The following is a 22,765-nucleotide window of genomic DNA, read 5'->3' as shown; positions in this document are numbered from 1 at the left end:
GCCCGGGTTCTTGCTGCGGCGTCAGGCGCCCCAAAGAAAAATGGCGGTTTATTTACATTCGGCCCCAGCTCGGCCAATGGGCGGGCGCGTGCCCGCCCGGCGGCGCGGTCGGCTGAGGCGGCGCCCAAGATGGCGGCGGCGGCGGGAGGTGGTGCCGGGGCGGTGCAGTAGAGCCCAGTCGCCGGGGTGGCCGCGTCCTGCCCCGCCAGGTAATGCGGGCTGCGCCAGGTCAGGCCCCGGGGGCCGCCGAGTCGAGCCGGGCCGCACCTTGCGGAGGAGGGCGAGGCCGCGGGCGGGTGCTCGGCAGAACGCGCGGCCCGGGGAGAGTGGCCGCCGCCGCCTCCAGAGACCCCCTCTCCGCGGGGACGGGCGGCCCAAGGGCTCCGGCGGCGGTGGGCAGCGGCGGGAGCATCCCGCGGGGCTGGGCTCCCCCGCGCCACGCACCCGCGGCGGGGCGGTCGTGGCCGAGCGGCACCCGCGCTGTCAGCCCGCGGTGCTTGTTGGCGCCCTACCCCCCTGCCCCTGTGGGAGGAAACCCCCGAGGCCTGGCCTTGGCCCTCCCCTGTCCGTGCCCGGGCCGCGCTGTCAGTGCGAAGAAGAAATCCGGGATGGTGCCCCGGAGCGCCCTTACGGCATCTGCCTTCACGTGTGTCACCCTGCCCCAGGTCACCTGCTCGTCCCGGGAAGATGCAGTGTGTTGGAAATGAAGAAGCGGTCTCTCTAGAGCAGCTCTTCGGGTTTTTCTGCGAGTGCGTACGGCATGGAGACTGGGAGCTTGCGCAGGCCTGTGTGCCCCAGCTGAGCCAGTGGCACGGGGATGGCACTGAGAAGGTGGAAGCGATTCTCCAGGCTCTGGTAGCTTGTCCCATGGCAGTAAGGTAAGTAAGGTACTGGTTTGGTTCAGCAGGCTTGAGTGTGAAATGAGGAGGAGCAATCGGTTTACTGGTGACTGTGGGAGACCGGCAGAATCTGGCAAATAGCACTTACTTCGGTGCATCTTGGATGTGTCTAGATGTGCTATACCTGAACGTTGACATCTTATCACTGCCCAAGCACTAATCAGGCTGCCCAGCCCCCTATAATGAGCTGTGTTCATTTATGCAGTTAACATGGTGATTGATACAAGTTTAAAACTATTTGGAAGCATTTCAGAACTGATTTTGCTAGATTTTACTGGAGGAGAAGGAGTATCTCCTGAAATTACATTCCTTTTACAGTGAGCTTTGGTTAATTTAGAAATGTGTTCTGGTTTTGTCACGGATAGAGTTAATTTTCTTCCTAGTAGCTGGTACAGTGCTGTGTTCTGGATTCAGTGTGAGAATAATGTTGATAACACACTGATGCTTTAGTTGTGCTAAGTAGCAGTTACCGTAAGTTAAGGATTTTTTCAGTTTCCTGTGCTCTGCCAGCGAGCAGGTGCACAAGAAGCTGGGAGGGAGCATGGCCAGGAGAGCTGACCCAAACTAACCAAAGGGATATTCCATACCATAGAATGTCACACCCAGTATAGAAACTGGGGGGGGTTGGCCAGGAGGGGCCGATGGCTGCTCAGGGACTGGCTGGGCATCGGTCAGCAGGTGGTGAGCAATTGCATTGGGCATCACTTGTCTTTCTTGGGTTTTATTTCTCTCAATTATGTTCCTTTTCATTACTATTATTATTATTATTATATTTTAGTTTAGTTATTAAATCATTCTTATCTCAAACCAAGAGTTTTACTTTTTTTTTGATTTTCTTCCCCATCCTGCTGGGAGCAGGGGGAGGAGTGAGTGAGCGGCTGACTCGTTCTTAGCTGCTGGCTGGGGTTAAACCACGACAAAATAGAACCACCAAGATCAGCACTGTAATTATTTAAAATGGTCTCTTGTTTCCAGCTCTTGAAAGACCTTCCAATTTCTAAAAATTTCAAATAATGCTATTTATTTCTTATTTCTCTCACACTGGATTCTAAAAGAGTATTGATTTTACTCAATCCTAGTTAGTTTTGGTCCCTTGCTTTTCAGGTAGGTGCATATGAAGGGTGACTTTTTAGCACTTCAGGGAACATTAGTATTCCCCCTCTCCAAGCAGATGATCATACTTCACATTAAAATCTGTGTAACGTTTTGGTAAAGGTTCTAAGAAACAGTTTACACTGACAGTAGTTAAAGGAGTCTGGAAGATGTGCATGTGGTTAGATGAATATTGCTAATGGCTATGTGAGACACAGCATTTTTGATCTTTTTATCTTTGATAGTTGAGCTATCGCATCTAAAGGCTTTAGTTAACAGTGCTGAGGTTTTTAAAGGCCAATAAACTATCTTGGGCTTTTTCCTAGTCCATTTGACAGTACTGAATATGTTCCCTAACTGTGTAGGTTTTGGAATGGGTGTATAAGGACTGGAGCACATGAAAAGCTAATGGAAATTAAAAGTATTCTGTGTTTAATTAGTACGTTACTTCACTTGTAGTTTGGACATAGAGCTGCACTTGTGCTGCTGTGACCTAAAACTTATTTTAATTTTTTGGGTAGAACTAGATAGAACAGGAAATAGCAGTGTTTGGCAAGTGGTCAGATTTCAAAGAAATCTGCTGAAGTACTCAAAGAGGGCTATACAGACTGAACTTTAGACCAGAAATGGAACTTTTGTTTTTGAAGCAAAGAACTATGGCAGTAGTGTTAGTATTTGGCAGATCTAAAAGCAGTTACTTGCACAGCAGAAATCATTGAGTTAATGTGTAAGTAGTACCAATATTCTGTTTTTTCTGCATTCTCTTCCCATCTGACTTGTCTTCAGCTATTTAGTCATCTTTGTTTTTATCTTACACAAAGAAATATAAAAATCAAAATGCCCTCTGACAGTGTTTTCCTGGATCTTAGAGATGGAAATGACCTTGTATAATCCAGTGTATGTGCTTGTTGCTTTTGTAGATGGGGACAGAATTCTAGCCCATGGAGAACTGCGTGGCTTTGGCTTCTTGTGCTGGAAAAATGGCTTGCCAGGAATCAGGTACAGAAACATCTAGCTGACTTCCAAGTGCAACTTAGAGCTCTGACTTTTAGGTGACTTCCAAGTGCAAAATGTCTGCCTAGTTGCTTATGTAAATGATAGACTTTCCCATGTTTCAGGGAATTAAGTTCTCAAGGTAGCTGGAAAGGTGCACTGGTTTTGCTTTTAACAAACTTGTCAAAAAACAACTGTTAATCTCCACACTGGAGAGAAAAATAAATTGGGAACAGAAGTTGGCTTTTTATCATTAAGCATTTCTGTAAATGGAAAACATGAGAGTATCAACCTATGCATTTGTGTAGCACCTTTCTTACATTAAAGAAGAAATAGCTCAGGCATCACACAATTCACACAATTCTTTATAAGCTTTAGATGGTGAGGGATGTGCTTGCTGTATTGCTGTTTCCAGACAGACAGGTGCAGTATGTTTCATGAGTAAAGGAGGAACTAGTCTTTTTCCTCTTTTTTTTAATTGGTACACTGGGATGTGTGATCATACTTTTTTTTTTTTTAATTCATTTGTCCTTGTCACTACTTAGACTTGCATTTTTTCTTTATATTCTGAGGCAAGATGTCTCTAATTGATGGGATCGTAATTCCTGACACAAAGACACTCTGTTTCCAAATGTATAGATAAATGGAATCCAGTGGTGTGGGAGCAGAACGTAATTGTGGAATAGCCTTTAATTGAGAATTGAGTATCTTCAGAGAGATATTTCAGTCTGTCTCAAAATGTTGAGGAAATAGCTAAGATGAGGTTTATAAGGTAATGTAAATAAATAAAAGCTTTATTGGCTAATGTCTTTCCCATTCTCTGATATTGTTTCAGAAAACTGTTCCAGTTGTTCTTCAGAGAGAAACTGAATTTTTATTGTTCTTGGAAGAACTACAGAAAGATGTCCCTGAGGAAGTCCTAAAGGTGAGCTACTTAGTATGCCCTACTTCTTCTTGTTATGCAGAATGTCCAACTTTATCAGGTTTTGGGATCAAAGTTAATGCTTTCTGCTAACTGGACTGCCTGAGATGCTAATGTGTTACTAATCTTCTAGGCAACTGAAAGAGACTGTAATTCAGATTCCTTTCTGAAGTTAATCCAATGTGCCTGCAAGTGATTTCTCTGGCTAGAGAGGAGGCTGTAGACAGGCAGGGAACAAGCTTTTCTACATGGTCTTTCTAACACACTTCAGTCCTGACTGCAACTAGTTGCCACAGTCTTGTATCTATAGACACCTTTAGTAATCATAAAGCTAAAACCCACCTTGAGACACAATAAACCACAGTCAGCAGAAAATTTTAAAAGTATGTCTATTTTCTTTTTCTTCCTGGTAAGATCTTAATTTTCATCTCTTCTGCACCCCTTTGCCCGCTTCCTGGAAGTTTTTAGACACTATTGTTACTACTGACATTATTTGGTAATTGGTATGATGTGTTCCATTATTAATCTGTGCAGACTGGTTTATTTGTGAAATACATGGACATATGCAAAGATGGATTAATATTGAAAGCAAGTATAGAGCAGAAATCAGGAGAGTTACTAACTGTAGAACTGTCCTAATTTGGTGTTGGTTACAACAGAATTAGACCTGACATGGTGTGTGGAATGTCCTCAGATGTTGCTTCTAGTCTTACAGGTTCTAACTCTTAAAAAAAAGCCAAACAGAACAAATTCATTTAAGAGGAAAATGAAAATGACAAATAGCCTCTGAATATAGTAAGTTTTCAAATATGAGTAAGGGAAAGGTGTTCAATATTTCTCTAAGGTTGCAGTATTAACAATTACAAGATGAAAGCAAGCCAGGTAAACTTGACTGTTGATTAAAATAAATCTGCTTGAAGTCTCTTAATGACTGATGAAGTCTGTGTACGTTAACATCTAACCTTCAAGGTCATGAAATATTCCACCATTGTCTGCAGTGTTGCACAGAAATAGGAGATTCAGCAACCTCATATCTTTGTCACAGTTACTGTCAGAAGCACGTTAGTAGGTACAGAGTTATGCTGTGAACCAGCAAATAAAGAAAAGGCTGTTGTGGAGTTGTCTTCTACTGCTGATACTCTTGTTTATGTGCCTACCAACCACCTCTCCCCTCCATATTCCCCGAGCTGTGCCTTCCAGCCAAGGACAGCACCCACATAGTTCCAGAAGTGCCTCAAGTGCTGCTTAATTGCTGTTCAACTGGGTTGTCCCTCACCTTCCCACCCCTTACTGGGAGAGCTAATTGCGATTTGTTTGTTTGTTTTCCCCTTCCTAGTTCTGGAACTGTAGGTTTGCTTCTGTTAGCAAGAAAAATTATTGTTGCTTAAGAAAGAAGTCTGAGATGGCTTTTGAATCTGTTGGCTAGTTTCAACCAAGTTTGAAAAATTAGTGTTGATGAGGACAATGCAGTCGGTAGATAGACGGTTTGAATCTGGAAAAGTAGGAATAAAAAAAAAAAGTCTGAACACTAATCATCATGCTCTTACTGACTTATGAAGATACAGTCACATCAATATATCGCTAAGGTAGAATATGGTAGTGCTTCAGCCATCCCATAGGAGCCTGTGAACTAACGTGACTTGCTTATGAGCACGTCCCATATAGTGTAGTTGTGTATTGTAGGATTCTTTACATTCTGTTACATATTCAGGCATATCCACTCTTCTAGGAAGGATATTGGACAAGGTGAACTATTATTAATGGATTTTCTAGGTAGTAGTGATGTTTCCAAATTGATTTATCTTCTTGCTTTCAAGTTTCATATTTTTAAAATAATTTATTTCATATTTTTGATGGAGTCTGAAAGGCTTACTCTTCTATTATTTCCCTGCCAGGAACTGTTTGAAGCATTTGAGTGCACCCAGAACAAGCACATCACAGACAGAAAAAGAAGAGATGGCTGTTCTCACAGATTCAGTTTGGATGTTGTTTCAGCTCTCCGGAAGCTTTTGCTACGGGCTCCCCAGAGGGCAAAAGCCCTGCTGGAGTTCTTCCAGGAGGAACAAGGCGCACACAGCTCCTCGCTCCAGCAATATTGTTCTCTACAGAATATCTTTGTTGAATTTCTTCGTGACTCCTTGAAATCTCTGCAGAGGCTTCAGTGCAGTTCTGAGATTTCAGCAGAACTAGATCAAAGAGAACTAGTAGATACAATTTATGCTGCTCTTAGTATAGTGACTTTTGAGGTGGAGCATCAGGCAGATGAAATACAGCAGCTATTCAGGGAGCTCTTGGATGTATGCTGGGCTGAGGGAAGCCCACTGAGGGAGGAGAAGCTACTAAACTGTATGCTGAGGAAACGGAGCCATGGCCTGTTAACCCTGTATAGCAGTGTTCTCATAGAAAGAACAAGAGAGAAATTTCTGGTGTCAAAATCAATACGAAAAGGTTTGTTTCCCTTTTTGCTTTGTTTTCATTTCTTGTTTAACAAAGCCATTGAGGCATTAAACATGCAAGTTGTCAAGAAGTCTGGCAGTGTTCTTGTTAAGGTGCCTTAACAAGCCATGGAGTCTTGTAAAGGATGATGCTAAAATGACTTAAAGCAAGGAACTGGTATAGAAACTCCTGGGCTGTCCCGGCATTTCTGCAGTCTATGCTGCCTTCTTTGTCAGCACTTCCTTTACCACCCCTTGTTGTCCTCTATTTTAGTCTGCTCAGCGTTTCTTCTGCTGAAGATCTTGCTTGTCACTAGAAAATTCACTCTCAATATGTATAGAAAGTTTTTATTGGTTCAGTTCCAGCTTGGGGTCATCTGTGTTGGAGGATGTTCCATTTCAGGTCAATAACTGTTCAACTACCTCAGTAAACCCAAAACGTTCAAACCCCTTAATATTGGAAAAGAAAACTTCTAGAAGTGAAAGGAGATGTGAAGTGGGCCAATATCCCAGCTGGAAAGAAGATGCAGTTTGATTACCTGCTTGCTTGCCAGAGCCCAACTGTTGTTTTTGTACCAGCTGTAACTTCACAGCTTCTGTCTAGCTCCCTATGAGTAATACATTTAGTTGGGAATCTCAGCGGAAGCTGAATGGCAAGTGGTGCCCATGCTTTTGTCAGGAAAGTGGCAGGTGAGCGTGCAAGGAGGGAAAAGCTAGAATGCCTACCCTCTTTTGCTCGCCTCTGTACACTGAGGTGTAGGTCAATGGGGTTTGTATCTTCTCTTCTCCTTTCACTTGCTGGAGGGAAGTTCAGGCTGGTGTGGTGTGGCAGACTGGCATTTCTGATAGTAACTACAGTTAGTGCTTCCTTGTGGGGGAAGAGACATGGAGATGTAGATACCTTCATTCTCACTGGGAGTACTTCAGTTTTTGCTTTGCACACATCTGAGAACTTCCTGTGCTGGACAAGTCCTTGCGAAGGCCCTGCCAGCAGCATAGTGTCTCAGAGCACAAGTGAGTTCATGCAACGTACAGATAAGATGTGTATGAATAGAGAAAGAAAGGCAGTGTGACCTGAGCTAATGCAAACAGCTTGTGTGCTGAACAGGCTCTTGCTGTGTTAACAATTGTCCAGGCAGTTTCCTAGTTTCCTATCTCACCTGTTTATTTTCTACCAAATTTCTCTGCTTGGCTTTCTTTTTATCCAGTAACAATATCTGAGACTCTTAATTGTTAACATGTAACAGCTGGTTAGTATTTGAGGAAATGTTTAATGTAAATCTCTGTTTAAATTAACAGCAGTTATGCTTCTTTCAAAGGTACCCCTCTGTACTGGAAGGTAATCTTGTGATGTTTTTTAGGTTCATCTGAGCAGCTGGATGCAGAGCGGACTGTGATGAGTTTATTCTCAGATCCCAAAGAGGCTCCTTCTTGGAAGACAGCCTATTTCTACTGCTTGAGCAGCAGCAAGCACTTTCTGGAACAGATTCTGGTACAGCCATAAAATCATTAAGAGGGAAACCCAATGGTGGCTGAAGTCAGTCCATGTATTGAACATACCTTGGTGGAGAACAGTAGCATTTTGTATTCAGATAGTGTTTATTAGGGGTCATGACTTACAGGAACAAGGAGGTAACTGGTGATAACTCCCTTGCTTTCAGCTCTGTGATGAACTCAGAACATTCAGTGAGATTTTTGGAAAAGCTCATCTGCATGCAGACTGAAAATTAGATCTTCAGGATTTAAGAAGTCCTGTGTTCTGCTTATAATTCAGTTGGATACGCCACTTGATTTATCCCATGACCTTGAACTGTTGCTTTGCTTTTCTGATGCTGGTAGACTTAGGGCAGTAAGACAGAGAGGCAGCTTGCACAGTAAAATTTATGTTTTAAAGAGCTTGAAGACCTGGTGAAGATTACTCTGTTATGAATTAAATGATTTGAATGTATTTACATAGATAGAAGAAATATGATACAGGTAGGTGGTCACTGTTAAAGCGTGAGGTTTTAAGATTGAACATACTTCCACTTCTAAATAACATGCTCATGCAAGTTTCTTACATAATGCCCTTGACAGAGACATAATCAATAGAAAGAAGGTAATGTAGTGAGGGAGTGTGAGTTGGCTCTGTAGTAAGCATTTGAAATGATGATTTTTTCCTCATGACAGTTACTGGAGAGTAACCTGAGAGCTAGGAAAATACGAGTTTAGGGAAGTTCCAGATGCAGAACTTCACTATTTTAGTTACTCACTTATATGACCTACCAGACATTATCGGACTCTGCATTTTGGAAAGATAAATACTTCTTCCTTTTGTTTTCTAGGTGACTGCATTAACTTTACTGAAAAGAGAAGACTATGCAGGCCTGAGCAGCTTATTGAGGAGAGAATTCAACCCCCTTAGCCGCCTCTTGGTATTGCTAGGGTGGACTCATTGTCAAAGCCTGGAATCAGCAAAAGCATTGCTATGGACTCTTCACAAAACTCAGGTAAATCAGCAGAAAGCAGGTGGCAGTATCCCAGTTTGAGTCCAGATAATACAATTTTTTTCAAAAGTACAAATAAATAAAACCAGGGAGTTTCCAGTGAGAATGTTAATCTTTCTCAAAATGGAATTAAAAAAGGTAAGATGTTACAGTTGTGAGTAGGTAACATTATTGGACACTTGCCTTTCTTCTTACTCAGGAGATTCTGAAATCTGCTCTTGCATAAGCTCTTCAGCCTTTGCTGTTAAGAGAGAGAAAGACAGCAATGGCTGTTGATTAGCTCTGAAAAGAGCTGGGGGACGTTTGATTGGTGTCATTTCATCCAGTGAGTCATCCCTGGATAGTGACTAATTCTGGTCACAATTAACTAGAGCTCTGCAACGGGGTAGCTTGGAAATTTCGCATACCCATTCTCAAAATGAAATGATAAATGGCAAGAGCTATGACTGAAAGATCCACCTTGTTTGGGGGGAGCCTTCGTCTTTGAAGGTGTAGTTGCAGTTCAGGTGATGTTTGCCTGCAGGCCAGTGGTTTGGACGACAGAGGTGGGGAGACAGGGAGCCTTGCACTGCTGGATCATTGGGGCAGATCTGGGCTGGTATTGCCTTAAGAGAGTTACCATCTATTGGGAGTAGACTGAAGGTCTATTCAGTAGCCTCTGCAAAGTGGGAGTCTTAGATCTGGTTTTAGCAGGCAGGTATCTGTAGTAGAAAAGCACATGGAAAAGGAGAATAACTGTCTGCTACCCAGTATATCATCTGTTCCAGTACATGATTAGTTCTAGAGGTTAGTGTCTTAGACTGTTATTAAGAAGCATTAATTTCCATTTTGAAAGCTAACCTTGAAAAGGGATGTAGCCACCTTTCTGTGGTCTGTAGGTGCATTGAGTGAAGGCTGACTGATTTTGATGCTCCTTCAGAATAGCCCTTCCTTGCTGGCTTTGTAATAACACTGGTGATTTTCTGTACTTGAAAGTTACCGTCTGGATAAAGAAGCCTTATGAACATCCCATATGTGACACAGGCTTGGTTCTGCTGTCTGACTGGAGGATTTGTCATAAAGGGCTTCTTTTATTTGTCTTTCCATTTAGGATCTGTGCAACGATTCAGTACTGAAAGATTTCTGTGATGGGCTGTGGGCTCAGGTGGAAGTTCTTGAATGGTGCATACAGCAAAACAGGTAAAATGATCAGAAGGACTTTTTCCAAACTGTCTTGCCAAATCTGCCCATTAGTCAATTTATGTATGCAAATAGAAATTGTGTTCTTTTCTGTGAATCTTGGCTAATCATCTCCTAGTGACTGTATGTCATAAGCTCTTGACTTGCTTCATGGGCAACAGCCGTGCTATTTGTTTTTCTTTTTAACTGCAGTAGTTTGGTTGAATCAGAATTAGAGTGGGAGATATGTCTTTAAACATGGCTGAGAGACCTAAATCTGTGCCACCTCTTTGTTTGTTCTCTCTTGCAGTATTGCTATCCCAAGGAAGGTTCTTTTGCAACACTTGCACAGTCTAGATTGCCACACTGCAGTGTACTCTCTTCATCATCTCACTAATCTTCTGGCACTGAATGAAGATGATGTTATTGAGCTTCTTCAGAAAGTTCCTGCTAGAGACCAACAGATGCAGGGTAAATGTGTAGGGTCCTGAGAACACAGAAAAACCCCGATCCATTGAGTATGTGCTGCTCAGTATTTTTGCCAGGAAGAATCTGTTCTTTTGACCTACTTCTGTAAATAAGGAAGATGCCACTTACCAGCTGTTTGGTGGAAGAAAACTAGAGAGCATGTGGAAATTATTTTAGAATCTTTTTGGGGAGTAAATTGTCTCCCAAGAAGGAGTTGTGAGATCTCTTTAATCTCACAAGGACAGATCTCTGAAAGAGCTTTTTCAAAATGGTAACAAGACTTTGCACATACTCATAATATGTGCTACTCATTGTAACTTATATACTGTATAATACCCTTATCTTGAAAAGTAAGTGGGTGTTTTGGATGTCAGCCATCTGTGCACTTAAATTTAAAACCAAAGGGCAAAGCCAGATGAAATTGACAATATCTCGTGCTATCACATCTTCATTTTTGAAAGATACAAAATGTTTTTTTTCTTCTAATATTAAGTCTTACCAAATCAACTTTAGTATTAAAGTAAGGCTTACCTTACCGTCCGTGTTTGTCTCTCTTGCCTCACTTACTCATCTTCCCATGTTCCAATTTGGTGCCTAAAATACCTGAGATTACTAAACACTTAGAAGTTCACTTAGAAGTGACTCTCCTTGTACACCTTTTTGATTGCGGCCTATGGCCAGGTTCAGCTGCTGCTATTTTAATGCTGTTTTCTGATAGGGCCTCTTAATAATACCGAAGCTCAGTCTTCAAGCATGTACTAGAACCTAAGAAGCTGCATTTTTTTTTTTTTTTGCCTTATTCCTCCTGTGGATAGGAATTTGTAGATGTGTAATTTTAACCTGAGTTGTGTGGAGAGCTCTCAGTGATGCATCTTGCACAGATTTTCCAGGTTGACTAGTGGGAAGCAGTTTTTTCTCATTCCAGTATGGTATTGTTAAGATGTTGGTTTCCAGTCCTATTTTTACGGGTTTTGTTGTTAAAATTACCGTGACAATTGTCTTGAACAGTTGAAAGACGTAATGATTGAGACTCATAATTGCTGGTTTCAGTGTCCTGCTTTCTGAAATGAATTGTTTTGTTGTTGCTGATGTTGGGTTTTTTTTAATCAGTTCTTAAATTTTAATTCTTTTCTGCTTAAATTCGGTCAAAAACTTTCAAAACCAGGAAGAGACAGTCCTGTTATATCTTCTGCAAGCTGCATGACTGTAGCAAAAGAACTCTAGCTGTGGTTTCTATTCTTTTTTTCAGATCACCTTAATTTACGGAACTAGTTAGTGGAAGATGAGTCCTCCCTCTCTCTTCAGCCCAGTGATTATTGTAAAATTCACTTAATTCTGTGAACACAGTTTAATAGAATCTCCTTCAAAATAATCTATTTTGAAACTTAAAGGGAGGAGGGAGGCATGAAATTTTGATTTGTCTGACTTGGTATTGTTAGTAGCTCTTTTTCTCCCCTCAGCCCACGTATTTGCCTTTCTTTCCCTTCTTTCTGACACACATCTGACAGCTGCAGAAGTGAAACTGAGGTAGTGGTACTGGTTGACAGTTGTGTTCAGGCACCCTTCAGATCAGTGTGTAACACTAGCTTTGAGCAGTTGCACTAGCAAAAATGATGGGCAGAAGTTTCCTCACAAGTTACAGAGTTCAAGAATAAGGTGTTAATATTTCTGGCATATGAAAAGCAAGTGCTTATAGTTGAAGGGTGGTTCTTCAGTACTGGCACAAGGAAAAGGGTTGGTTTAGACACGGATACTGACACAGACTCACTACATCCAAGTCTTTCCACATGGGTGGCTAAAGTGTATTAAACTTGCATTTGATTACCAGTGTGTATGTTGTAGTATCTCCAGCTAGCTATTTCTCTTTTTCAGACCTTCTTCAGGACTGAAACAGATCTCTGGTTTCATCTGCCTTAAGTCCTCTTTACAGAGTGGTATTGAGAGCTTTTTGGGTGCTACATATTAGTGTAGAGCTGCTGGTGAATTATAGCATTTCTGTGGCCATGTGGGTTCTGCAGAGGATCCATACTTGGATGTTTCCTCAGTTCTGTCTGCTGTCTACATTGTAGTTTCCACCATTGTCACTGTTTAGAATTGCAGTGGTAGGGAATAATTGGTTTCAAACTGTTTGTGCTCTCAGGGCTTTTGTTTTGGCTGCTCTGTAGTTTTCAGAAGAGTTCAGGCTGGTGCTTTTCTTTGAAATCATGCTCAAACCTTGTGAAGAACAGTGCTGAAACACTTCCTAGGTAATGCTGCTCAGTCCCAGAATTTGGATGGGGACATTATCAGTACATCAAACCAGTGCTTTGTTTAAAAAAAAAAACCCAAACCTTGGCTAATGCTTCCCCTGCATGACAGTAGGTAGATGGGCAATCTACACTCTTGTATGAGAACATAGAATAGTGGATTGGAGCACTAATTTAACACTATCTGGGGTTTGGGGTTTTTTTGTTGTTTTATTTTGTTTAGCCTTTGTACAGTAGTTGGATAATTTATCTAAACCCAGCATAACAGAATATATGACTCTATTGTGTTCCTGAGTGAAGGGGATGATGATGTGACTTTTGCATAATTTGCAGCTCTGATGTTCCATTGTACTAAGAAGAGGTCATGTCTCTGGCATGTGACACCTTCTTTCCTCAAAAAAAAGCAAAAGGGGGAAGAAGCGGGTATAGTACTTCTCTAAGTTGCCTTTATCATAAATGTGTGAAGGGAACTGTGGGACTGTACTTTAACCAGTTGCAGATTGTATATGATCTATATGGCCAGCCATTGTGGAGAGAATCCACCGTGGTATCTATTTATTAGTACAAATCTGTAGAGGTGGTGATATGCTGTTCTCACTACGGACATAGCCAGTCTACACTATCTCCCTACTTACCTACTGTGTGATAGAACACAAAATTCAAAGATGCTGAAATGAGACAGGTCTGTCGCTGTGTTGTAAATGCAGCAATGTAGCTTAATCACATACCTCTAATGAGACTCACCATGAGCAGATTGTGATCATTCTGTGCTGTAGCCAGGTCCTGTAACACAAATTCACAGAAAACTTGTTTTCATTTTCAGAAGGGGATCCAGGTCTGACTTTTCTGTGCCCATCTGTTGTGGCATTATTTGTTTTGTTGGGTTTTTTCCTTTCCCAAATGTGAAGTAACAATGAGGTAGAGCAAAGCTGGGATGGAGGTGACAGTGGGGAAGAAAGACTGGATAAATATTGCTATGTGGTAACTGCAGGAGAAAATTGGCTTGTTTTCTTGTCTTAACTCCTACCCCCTCACCACCCTTATTTTCCTCCACAGCAGCAACACTCCCTAACGCCCTGAGTCAGCAACGCAATCTGGCACTCTTTCGAGCATTTTGCGCCATGAAGTATGCTATCTATGCTCTCTGTGTGAATTCACATAAGCATTCCAAGTGCAAAGATTGTGTACGCAGCCTTCTTGGTGATATCCCTGAAGATGCAACTTCTGGAGAACCAGCAGGTGATTGGCCTTCTCACGTTCAGTAGCTTGTGCTTCTCCATTTGCTGGGCTCTGAATTATCACTTGGTATTGGGATCATATTGCACCCTGTGTACATACGATGTTTTTATTCAGTGGGCTATGAATGCTTTGCAAACAAGTAAAATGGCATTTCTTTGAGGTGTTGTTACCTTTAGTAATAATAGATAGGAATAAGCTACCTGCCTTGTTCTAAAACATTTAAGGTAATTGTATTAAAAATATAGTGCAAAAAGGTGATATTAGATATAGCATGGTAGTGGCAGGGATACTTTTGTAAGAGCTTACAATTTCCCAGAACTAAAACTGACTTAATGGCTAAAATGGGTGTCATCTGGGTTTGTACATCATTGCACAAGGTGATAATTGGCATTACTGAGAGGGAGGAGGCACACTACCTTTTTAAATGTAAAATGTTGGACCTATACTTACTTGATTTGTGGAGGAATGATTGCCTCTGAGCTACTGGGACAGTTCTCTCTTCTAGTGTATACTTAAAGGGCAAAGGTTGGAGGAAGGAACTCCTGGAAAATGTTGTAAATGTTCTTTGTTTTTGTTTTTAATTATACAGAGTGTTCTTCAGTATTTCCTCAGTACCTTGTGAAGTGTCAGCAGTTCTTAAGGAGTGTTCCTGCTCCTCTGCGACTGGAGGTTTTGGAGAACATCTTCTCCTTGCTTTTTGTTTCCTACAGTGACCTCCATACAGATACTCTTCTACCTGAGGACTATGCAGAGGATGATGATCTTGAGAAAAAGAGTACTACTGTGAGCGTAGAAGGCAGTGCTAGTCGGCGGTCTTCTGCCTCGGAAAGTCCACAGCACCTAATAGGTGCTGAAAAGAAATTAGAGAGGCATCTGCCGGCTGCTCACACGGTTCACACAGATACCCCAGATCTTCATGACTCCATGTTAGGTGGCAAAAGCTGTGAAACCTCTAGGCTGAACTACCTGGATCTGAAACACTTCACCAGTGGTGTTACTGGATTTTTAGTGGATGACGTGGCCATGGATGCCTTCCTCACATTGCTTCTCAGCCACCTGGAAGAAATTCAGAGTTCTCTCCCATGGGACTCCAGTAACGTGCTTCGTGAAGAGCTGGAGCTTGTTGAGTGCTTGAATCTTTCTGCAAGCAGAGATGCCTTTGGAAGTCGTGTGTTACAGTTTTCCAAATACCTTTCTGAAGCTCACTGGCGATACAAGGTGGTGATGAGTAATAGAAATGCAGGTAGGCTTTGTATTTGGCACTTTCTGATACATCAACCCTGTTCTGTTACAGCTGTCCAGACAGTGATCTCAAGACTAAATTCCCGGAGAATCTTACTTATGTTTTGGCAGATATGAGGAGAGTGACTTAGTTGGAGATCACCTGGTTCTTGCCCCATTCTCCAATAGGAGTGATCTCTATTCTAACCAGAAAGTTTGGGTTTTCTGTTCCTTTTTTCCCCTCCCCTTTGTGTACACACTGCTTCAGTTCGCCTGTCTTTCTCCTGGCCCTCCGTCACAAGTTAGGTTGACAAGACAGTGATATGAATGGATGTGGTGGTGTGTGATCCAGTGCAAGCCAGGTAGACTCATTCATGGGCAGAGTGTTGATTTAGCCTAGTCTGGAAACATGTTAGGAATGTGTATCAGAGGAAGTTGAATTATTCTGGGATGCAGACCACTCTTTAGGAGTAGCTAGAACAACACATTCAGGAACCTATTTCCCACCCTTCTACCTATCCTATAACTGGTTAGCCCTGCTACTGTCAGATTTCTGCTTGTATCATAGTGTGGCTTATTGTGTATCTCAGACCATGCAAAGTCCATGTCCCAAGAAAGACTGGGTAGTATGGACCTTAAACGTTCCAAGTTTCCAAACTTGTGTTCGACTATTTCTCAAGTCTCCCCCTATAAAAGAGGGGAGGTGATAGGACTTGTGTTTGAGTAGGCAGCCCTCAGCGTTTCTCTTGGACAGGCAGCAGCTTTCTGTGGGATTCTGTAATTTTGAGTCCTGACAAATGATGACAAGTGTTTGGGGAACATCTTTCAGGGGGAGGTGGCTGGCTTTTCTTGACACTGCATCTCTCTTGGGTTTTCTGTCTCAAGGGCTGGTGCCCCCATTACTTGCTCACTTCCAGAATTGCTGACTGAAACATGGTTCATACTACCCAGCATTACTGAAGAACCCAGTTGTTTCCGCAAACCTTAATGACAAATCAAACTCTCTCTTTTACTATTTTAATTCTTATTATTTTCACCTTGTTTCTAGCTGCTGATATACTTGGACTATACCTATTTTTCTGCATAGTTAGAATCACAGAATCATTTAGATTGGAAAAGACCCTTAGTACTCATCAGGGGTGTGTAAAAGGTACAGTACATTCCAAGCAACATTGGATGTGGATGTGAAAATGCAGTATTGTTTGAATTGCTTCAAAATTACTTCAAGGTGCTAGTTTAAACTTTACTGCAAAAGAGCTCTTAGCTGAGATCAACTGTGTTTCCTTTGGAGATTTGCCACAACAGCTCTACCTCTGTAGATGTGCTGATAGATTCTCAAGGTAGACAAATAACTGCTTATGGCCTGTCCAGCTATTTCATAATGTTTTTGCTTAAATGTTTCACAGAACATCAGCTTGCAGCTTCCAGGAGATACTGCTCTTTAATCAGGTGCTCCAGCTTTAAGAAACGAAGTAGATCTCAAAGGTACAACAGAGCAGGTGGGTTGAAAAAGTCATGTGGGGAAGACATCTCTGAAATGTGTATAATTTTGCTGAGCTCATAGCTGAATGTAATTAGATGTAATGGACTAGGAGTAGAGAAACTAGATTTATTGCCTTTAGTTTTCTAACTGGTTTGAAGTGTATAAGTCCAGTTCCACTTGGATTGAGGTTGTTTTCCTAAAGCTTTCCTGCACAACTAAAAGATAATTAATTTTAAATTCAGGTGAGAAAATAACTTATTTCATATGTAGGCTGGTTTGGGGCAGGGAACTTTGCAACTACAGTACCAATTCTTCCCTTTCTCCACTATATCAAATGACTGTTTGGTATCTTTTCATTCCTATCAGAATAGTATCTAGGATGTGAATTTACAGGAATTTGTTGCTTAAATTGGCAGCCTTAGTAGAAAGTTGGGTTCCTCACCCTTCTTCTATTTAGCCTTTAAAAGATCCGTCTGATTTTGGAGTGGGATGTTCCAAAATAAGAAGCTTTAAAGTATCTGACATGAGTCACTGATGAGCTACCCCAAGATAGTCTCTTGCCTGGCATTTTCCTCAAGTCAACAGTTTGTGCATTTATCAGAGACATCAGTGATGGCTCATTTGTGAGATACTCTTGAAGATCTCTTGCCTGATCTGTTATTTGCAGTAAGTTTAATTACCTTGTTTAGAAAAGGTGCATTTAATGTGCTGATTTTGATTTGTTTCCATTTTAGATGGGAAAGAGGGAACTTCTAGTGCATCATTAGAAAGTACAAGCAGCGAGCTAAGCACCAGTACCTCAGGTATTAAGCCACAGAAGTAGTATGTCTTGTCGATGTGCATGATGGAGTATTTGCTTGACTAGTTAATGTGAATTACTGCTCTGTGTAGGGCACAATTCTGTGTAGAATTAGAACTTTTCACTTCTTGGAGCTCTCATTTTTGTCTGACTTTTTTATAATTAGAATAGTATGTATCTCATCTGGAATAAGAAAATTAGATTTTTCTTGGTATTTTTGGCTTGCAGGAAACACTCTGCAATGTAGTGATGTGCAAACCACCAAAAAAGCTAATAGACTGGTAGTCATGTAACCTAAAACATGCTTAGACATGCTATGTTGATTTAATAGGTCCAGTACTTGACTTCTCCCTTAATCCGTATTGAAGCAGTGCCGTAGCATTGCATCCACATTATGTAGCTGCTAAACAGTGTTACGTTTGGGTGAAATCCAAACTGAAAGTTCAGACCAAGTAGTGAAATATTATGAGAATTTTTAACAAGATGTTTGTTAACCTCTTTACCCTAAAATTTCCTTGCGACTCTGCTCCTATAATTTTGTGTTAAATATGTTATCTGATAGTTGGCTGTTATCTGGTCAAATGTTTTTTCCATAATAGTATACTGATTAATTCTGTTGTCTTGCAGAGGGAAGTACCAGTAATGTGTCTGGCTCGAGTGATTTGGAAAGCAGGGTGAGACCACATCAGCAAAACCCCCTCATTCCTATGATGCTTTCCCCACCAGAATCTCTGTTAGTTTCTTGTGTTTTGAGAGGAAACTTCGTAGAAGCCCATCAGGTAAATGAGTTGCATGTATTTTGTGTAATTAGAAGTCTAATTTGGTATTGACATTTGTGGTTGTGATAGCCTGTGAAATTCCTGCTTCTTCGGCATTAGCAAGCATAGAGCTGAAGCATCAGCATTCGCTTCAGAAGCAGAAGCAAGTAAAAGGAACAAAGATACTCCAAACCAACATCCCAAGTATGCTGGGGCTTTTTTTCCCATTTTATTTAAAAATGCTTTTACAAAATTTTTTTTCCTTGTTATTTAAAAATGCTTTCTCTAAGCCTGGGTTCTTAAAGCGTGAAAATGTGTGAGGAGAGCTGGTCAAGCTTAGTGTTTCAGCTGAATGAAGAACACAGAGAGCTCATTTGAAGCCTCCTGGGGAAGCAGCATCTGCAGCGCTTACTTTAGTCGGTGAATTGAAACCATGACACTCTGCCACTTGTAAGCTCGGCAGGAACATGCAAATGTATTCCTTATCCAGAGTGGAGCCAAAGCAGTGATTACATTTATTTGAAGGAGGTATGTTTTGAGGCTAAATTGACCGTACGGAAAACAGGCAGAAAGACCTGAAGTTGACAGTCTGCACGTTTGTAGTTCTTTGCTCCCTCACAGCTGTGCATACCTTTCTCTATGCAGCTTTTGGGCTGATGCTCCAAAAAAATATCTCAAGGTGCATCAGTGATTGGATCCTCTGCAAAAAGCAGTGACCTGGCTGAGTTTCAGATAGTGATATTGGAGCAGTTGATAGCATTTAAGCACTGCATTAGCAGCAGGTTACTGTTCAGCTCATTAGTTGTGTTTGAAATCAAGTGTGTCACTTTATCTTTTCCCTATTTTAAGGGCCAAAAGAAGCATTTTGTTTTCTTTGTTACTTTGAATTTCAGTATCGCTGATAATAAAGAATTCAAGCTTGGTTTGTGTTCTATTGTTGGTTTGATAATAGGAACTTGCACAACTGTGCTTATTTACCCTGTGTTTAGATTTCTAGAAGGTATTCCTTGCTGAATAAGAATTTGTTTAAAATAGTTTACTTTAGAGGCCCAACGTGATAGGTTTCTCTTGCTACATAGTGTATTGAAATCATGTAGTCATTCTGAAAGATGTGGCTTACGAAAATTAACTCAACTCTAGCCTTGCAGCCAATAATAGCTAAGCTTTATAAAAATAGTTGAAAAATGTCTCTAAGGTCCAGGTTTTTAGGCAGTTAAAACTTCTCAGAAAAAAACCTATCATTTCAGCCTGCTGTGTCTGTGAGGACATTTTTCAGTTAAAGTATCTGTTTTATTTGATTCCCTCATCTTCTCTAAAAACTCCCAAAGCTCTCTGGCCTTTGAAAACTGCCTTTGACATGCTCTCTACTATTGTTTTTGAAAGGTGGCTTTGATGTTTAATCTGGATACTTCACCTTGCTATGGTGAATTGGTTTTCATGGAGCGCTACCAAGAGGCGGTACGAGAAATGGCAAGAGTGGAGCACAATATTGAGACTCAAACATCAGATGGCACCGCAGGCATCAGGAAATCTGGCAGTGGCCGTTCGACACTGCAAGCTATTGGGAACGCAGCAGCAGCTGGTAAGGACTGGATTTTTTGAGTTGTTCTCATAAAAGGTGAGGGACAAGTGGAAAACAGAAGAAGGCAATTTGAATACTGTCAGAATGAGTGCAGCAGTTGTTCAGAAGAGTACGTGGTGGTTCTTTGACTAAAAGGAGACTAAGAATGCTAAAATTTGTTGTTGATGCCCAATTAGTTTTATCCATTCTGTAGTAATTGATCCATGAAGCTGGCCACCTATTGAATTATTTTCCTAAAGGATTAGAGAATAATTATCCATGACAGGATTTGAGATAAATATACTGTTCAGTTAGTGATTGTGTGTTTTGCTGATGCATGTAGGTATGGTATTTTATTCCATCTCGGATGTTACTGATAAATTGCTTGCAACTTCTGGAAGTCTTGCCCCTACTCTCCAAGAAAACTTCTGGATCACCAACATCCAGCTGGAGCTTACTGATCCTCTGCGGGAAGTCCTTGAGGACCTCAGTCCTTCAGCAATGGCAGCATTTGACCTAGCTTGTACTCAGTGCCATCTTTGGAAGACATGCAAACAGCTTTTGGAAACGGCAGAAAGAAGACTTTATAACAGCCTTGAAACTCGGGGTAGGCTTTTGATTGTTGTGTTTATCAACATGGGCCTGGGAGCAGAAGATGCCTCTCCGTGCTGTGTTGTTTGTGCTAACACTGAATCTTAATTAAATCTCATTTTGTACTTTCATATCAGTTTCTCCTTTTTCCACTCTTTTTGCACTCCTAACTCTTATTTTGTCCCCCTTTGCACAATGACTTTTCCAGGCCACCGACCTGACTTTGTTTTACTGCACTCTGAAGGTGTAAAGGGTTTCCCAGCAGTTCTCCAGCAAATAAGTAAAATTCTCAACTATTCCTGCACATCACAAGGGCAATGCAAGCCAGGTAGTATGCTTTGCTGATAAGATTTTCTGTTGAAATGTGCTTAAATCAAATTCTTGCCTTCTGTTGCAATAGAAATTTGAACTTTCCATTTTTTTAGCTTAGTATTTAAAACAAAGAAAGCGTGGGGGAGGGGACACACGACCCAAGCTCAATTTTGAATAAACTGAAACGCTTTGAATTTGGCAAACTAGTTGTATTATAATATAATTTTGGTTCTATGGGCCTTATCCTGTGCAAAAATATTTCTGTCTTTGTTATAGTTCCTCTTTCTTTCTCCCTCTTTCTAGAGGTCTCAGATGAGAAAATAGGGAGTCATTTTCGGTGCAGTATTGTAGATCTTCTGCAAGCTTGCTACCCTGCCTTGACTGAAGAAAGTATTACTAAAGAAATTGTTTTATCACAAAATCTGGATCAAATCCTAAAAGCACTGACACATGTTGAACGTTCTGTGGGTGAGTTATTTTTGTGATTGTGAAGACTGACAAATGGATCTAAATTTTTGTTTTGGCCTCTCTAGACAACTATAAATCTAGTAGTAATACTCTTTGTCATATGCATAAATATGAATTTTAAAATCATAAATGCAGAATGTAAAATTTATCTAATTCTTATATTCAGAATATTTGTTTTCAGAGCTAAAATTGTGAACGTGCCAGAGGAGAAAGGAAAATATTGATGAATACAGTTGAGGTTGTTATTGGTCCTATTTTTCTTCAGTCATAACAAGGAATTCTTTAAGTGTATTTTAACCTGACAACTTACAGATAATTAGGTGTATCCTTACTGTTGCTTTTTTTTAATGAAAAGGAGATAAACTTATAAAACTATTATAGCATAATAACATTCCAGTTTTCATGGGGCTATCATAAAATGTCTCATCCTTTTCTGAAGAAGTCTTCCACAATTGCCTTTTCTCAGAGCTCTTTTCATTATATAGCACTGGCGTGTTTTCATATGGGCTTTTTTTCCCCCCTCCATTCACCAAATTTCTAAACAGTATGTAGGTGTTGGTAAAACATTTAAATGTATTTGTATGCTTAATAAGTTTAGTTTATTAAACTAAATTTAGTTTATTATTAGGTTATGTTTAATAAGTGTCTCCAAAAGTTTAGGAGAGCTCTAAGGGTTAAATGTTATTGAGCACAGGGACTGGTCAGCAGCTATGTTTTAGAATAAGCTTATGTGTTAATGACACACAACTAGATATATTTTAGACCTGCCTTAATATATTTCTAACTTTTCAGAGGCATGATTACCAATTTAGATGAACCATTGATTTATTCTGCTGTGAAAATTTCTCTTGCTTTCAGTAAAATTAAAACGCCCAGACTGAGATCTGTAATTGCAGAGAGGAAGTTAGGCTAAAGCATTTTTCTCTCTTTTTTTTTTTTCTTGTTATCTCTTTTTTTTTTTCCTTTTTACCTACCCCTCACCCTCTTCCTTTTTGACATTTAATACTGACTTGAATCCTGAATGTATGTCTGTTCTCTTAAACCAGACTCTAAAGGGAGCCTGCTTGGCACCTTGGTGGAGCAGGCCTCTCTCAAACCTATGGAGCTGGAGAAGCACCTGGTTTGGAATCAAACACAGCTCCTGCTGAGAACTCTTGACCAACATGTCCAAACCATGCCAGAGAGCAACACGCAGACAAACTTTGTGAAGGCCTTCTTTGACTACATCACTACACTGGCTGCTGTTGTCTTACGAAGCCTGAATGCAGAGCTAGGTAAGGGGTTTCTGCTGGAAAGTCTGAGCCTAGGTGAATATACTGGACTGCGTAGTCTGGCCTGATTCTGGAAGGCAATTGTGCAAAAATGGTTCCTTGCCAAATATGCCTACTACCTGTGCATAGTCAGATCTTTTGAATTTAACTGATTATTGCACTGCTTTTTAAATTTTATTTCTTAACACCTAGGCCACCCACAGCTAAGATAAAAATAACTTATGCCAGTAGGAAAACAAAACCAGAAATGTTAACTACTGACCCAGATTCTGCACTTTGTTTAGACAAAACAAACAACCCCTGACCTCCAAAAATTCTGATCACTGTCTGATCACTAGGTGAGATTGATTTTTGCATCCAGTG

The 22,765-nt window shown here is 40.9% G+C and overlaps 1 protein-coding gene across 7 annotated transcripts in view; it reads left to right on the top strand.

The window, feature by feature from the left end:
• The first annotated feature begins 37 nt into the window (after positions 1-37).
• Positions 38-22,765, top strand: part of ZFYVE26 (zinc finger FYVE-type containing 26) — a 51,640-nt gene continuing 28,912 nt past the window's right edge. For 3 of the 7 annotated variants that reach the window (XR_012628889.1, XM_074868086.1, XM_074868084.1), the window contains exons 1-19: positions 38-209; positions 666-878; positions 2,912-2,990; positions 3,820-3,909; positions 5,802-6,354; positions 7,703-7,833; positions 8,666-8,830; positions 9,918-10,006; positions 10,296-10,456; positions 13,756-13,938; positions 14,528-15,181; positions 16,566-16,658; positions 17,377-17,445; positions 18,069-18,220; positions 19,583-19,781; positions 20,104-20,367; positions 20,560-20,679; positions 20,967-21,131; positions 22,178-22,405. Coding sequence is in view for 6 of the 7 variants with exons in the window: in XM_074868086.1 (XP_074724187.1) it covers positions 688-878; positions 2,912-2,990; positions 3,820-3,909; positions 5,802-6,354; positions 7,703-7,833; positions 8,666-8,830; positions 9,918-10,006; positions 10,296-10,456; positions 13,756-13,938; positions 14,528-15,181; positions 16,566-16,658; positions 17,377-17,445; positions 18,069-18,220; positions 19,583-19,781; positions 20,104-20,367; positions 20,560-20,679; positions 20,967-21,131; positions 22,178-22,405 (3,586 nt within the window). In the remaining variant the exon portion in view is untranslated. Of the gene's footprint in view, positions 210-665; positions 879-2,911; positions 2,991-3,819; positions 3,910-5,801; positions 6,355-7,702; positions 7,834-8,665; positions 8,831-9,917; positions 10,007-10,295; positions 10,457-13,755; positions 13,939-14,527; positions 15,182-16,565; positions 16,659-17,376; positions 17,446-18,068; positions 18,221-19,582; positions 19,782-20,103; positions 20,368-20,559; positions 20,680-20,966; positions 21,132-22,177; positions 22,406-22,765 lie in introns of those variants that run through there. The other 4 variants (XM_074868085.1, XM_074868088.1, XM_074868089.1 and 1 more) reach the window with 4 other exon arrangements.

Source organism: Strix uralensis, chromosome 4, assembly GCF_047716275.1.
Source record: "Strix uralensis isolate ZFMK-TIS-50842 chromosome 4, bStrUra1, whole genome shotgun sequence".
NCBI classification, from domain to species: Eukaryota; Metazoa; Chordata; class Aves; order Strigiformes; family Strigidae; genus Strix; species Strix uralensis.
Note: the sequence above shows the minus strand (reverse complement) of the source record. Positions and strands in the feature narration are given on the sequence as shown.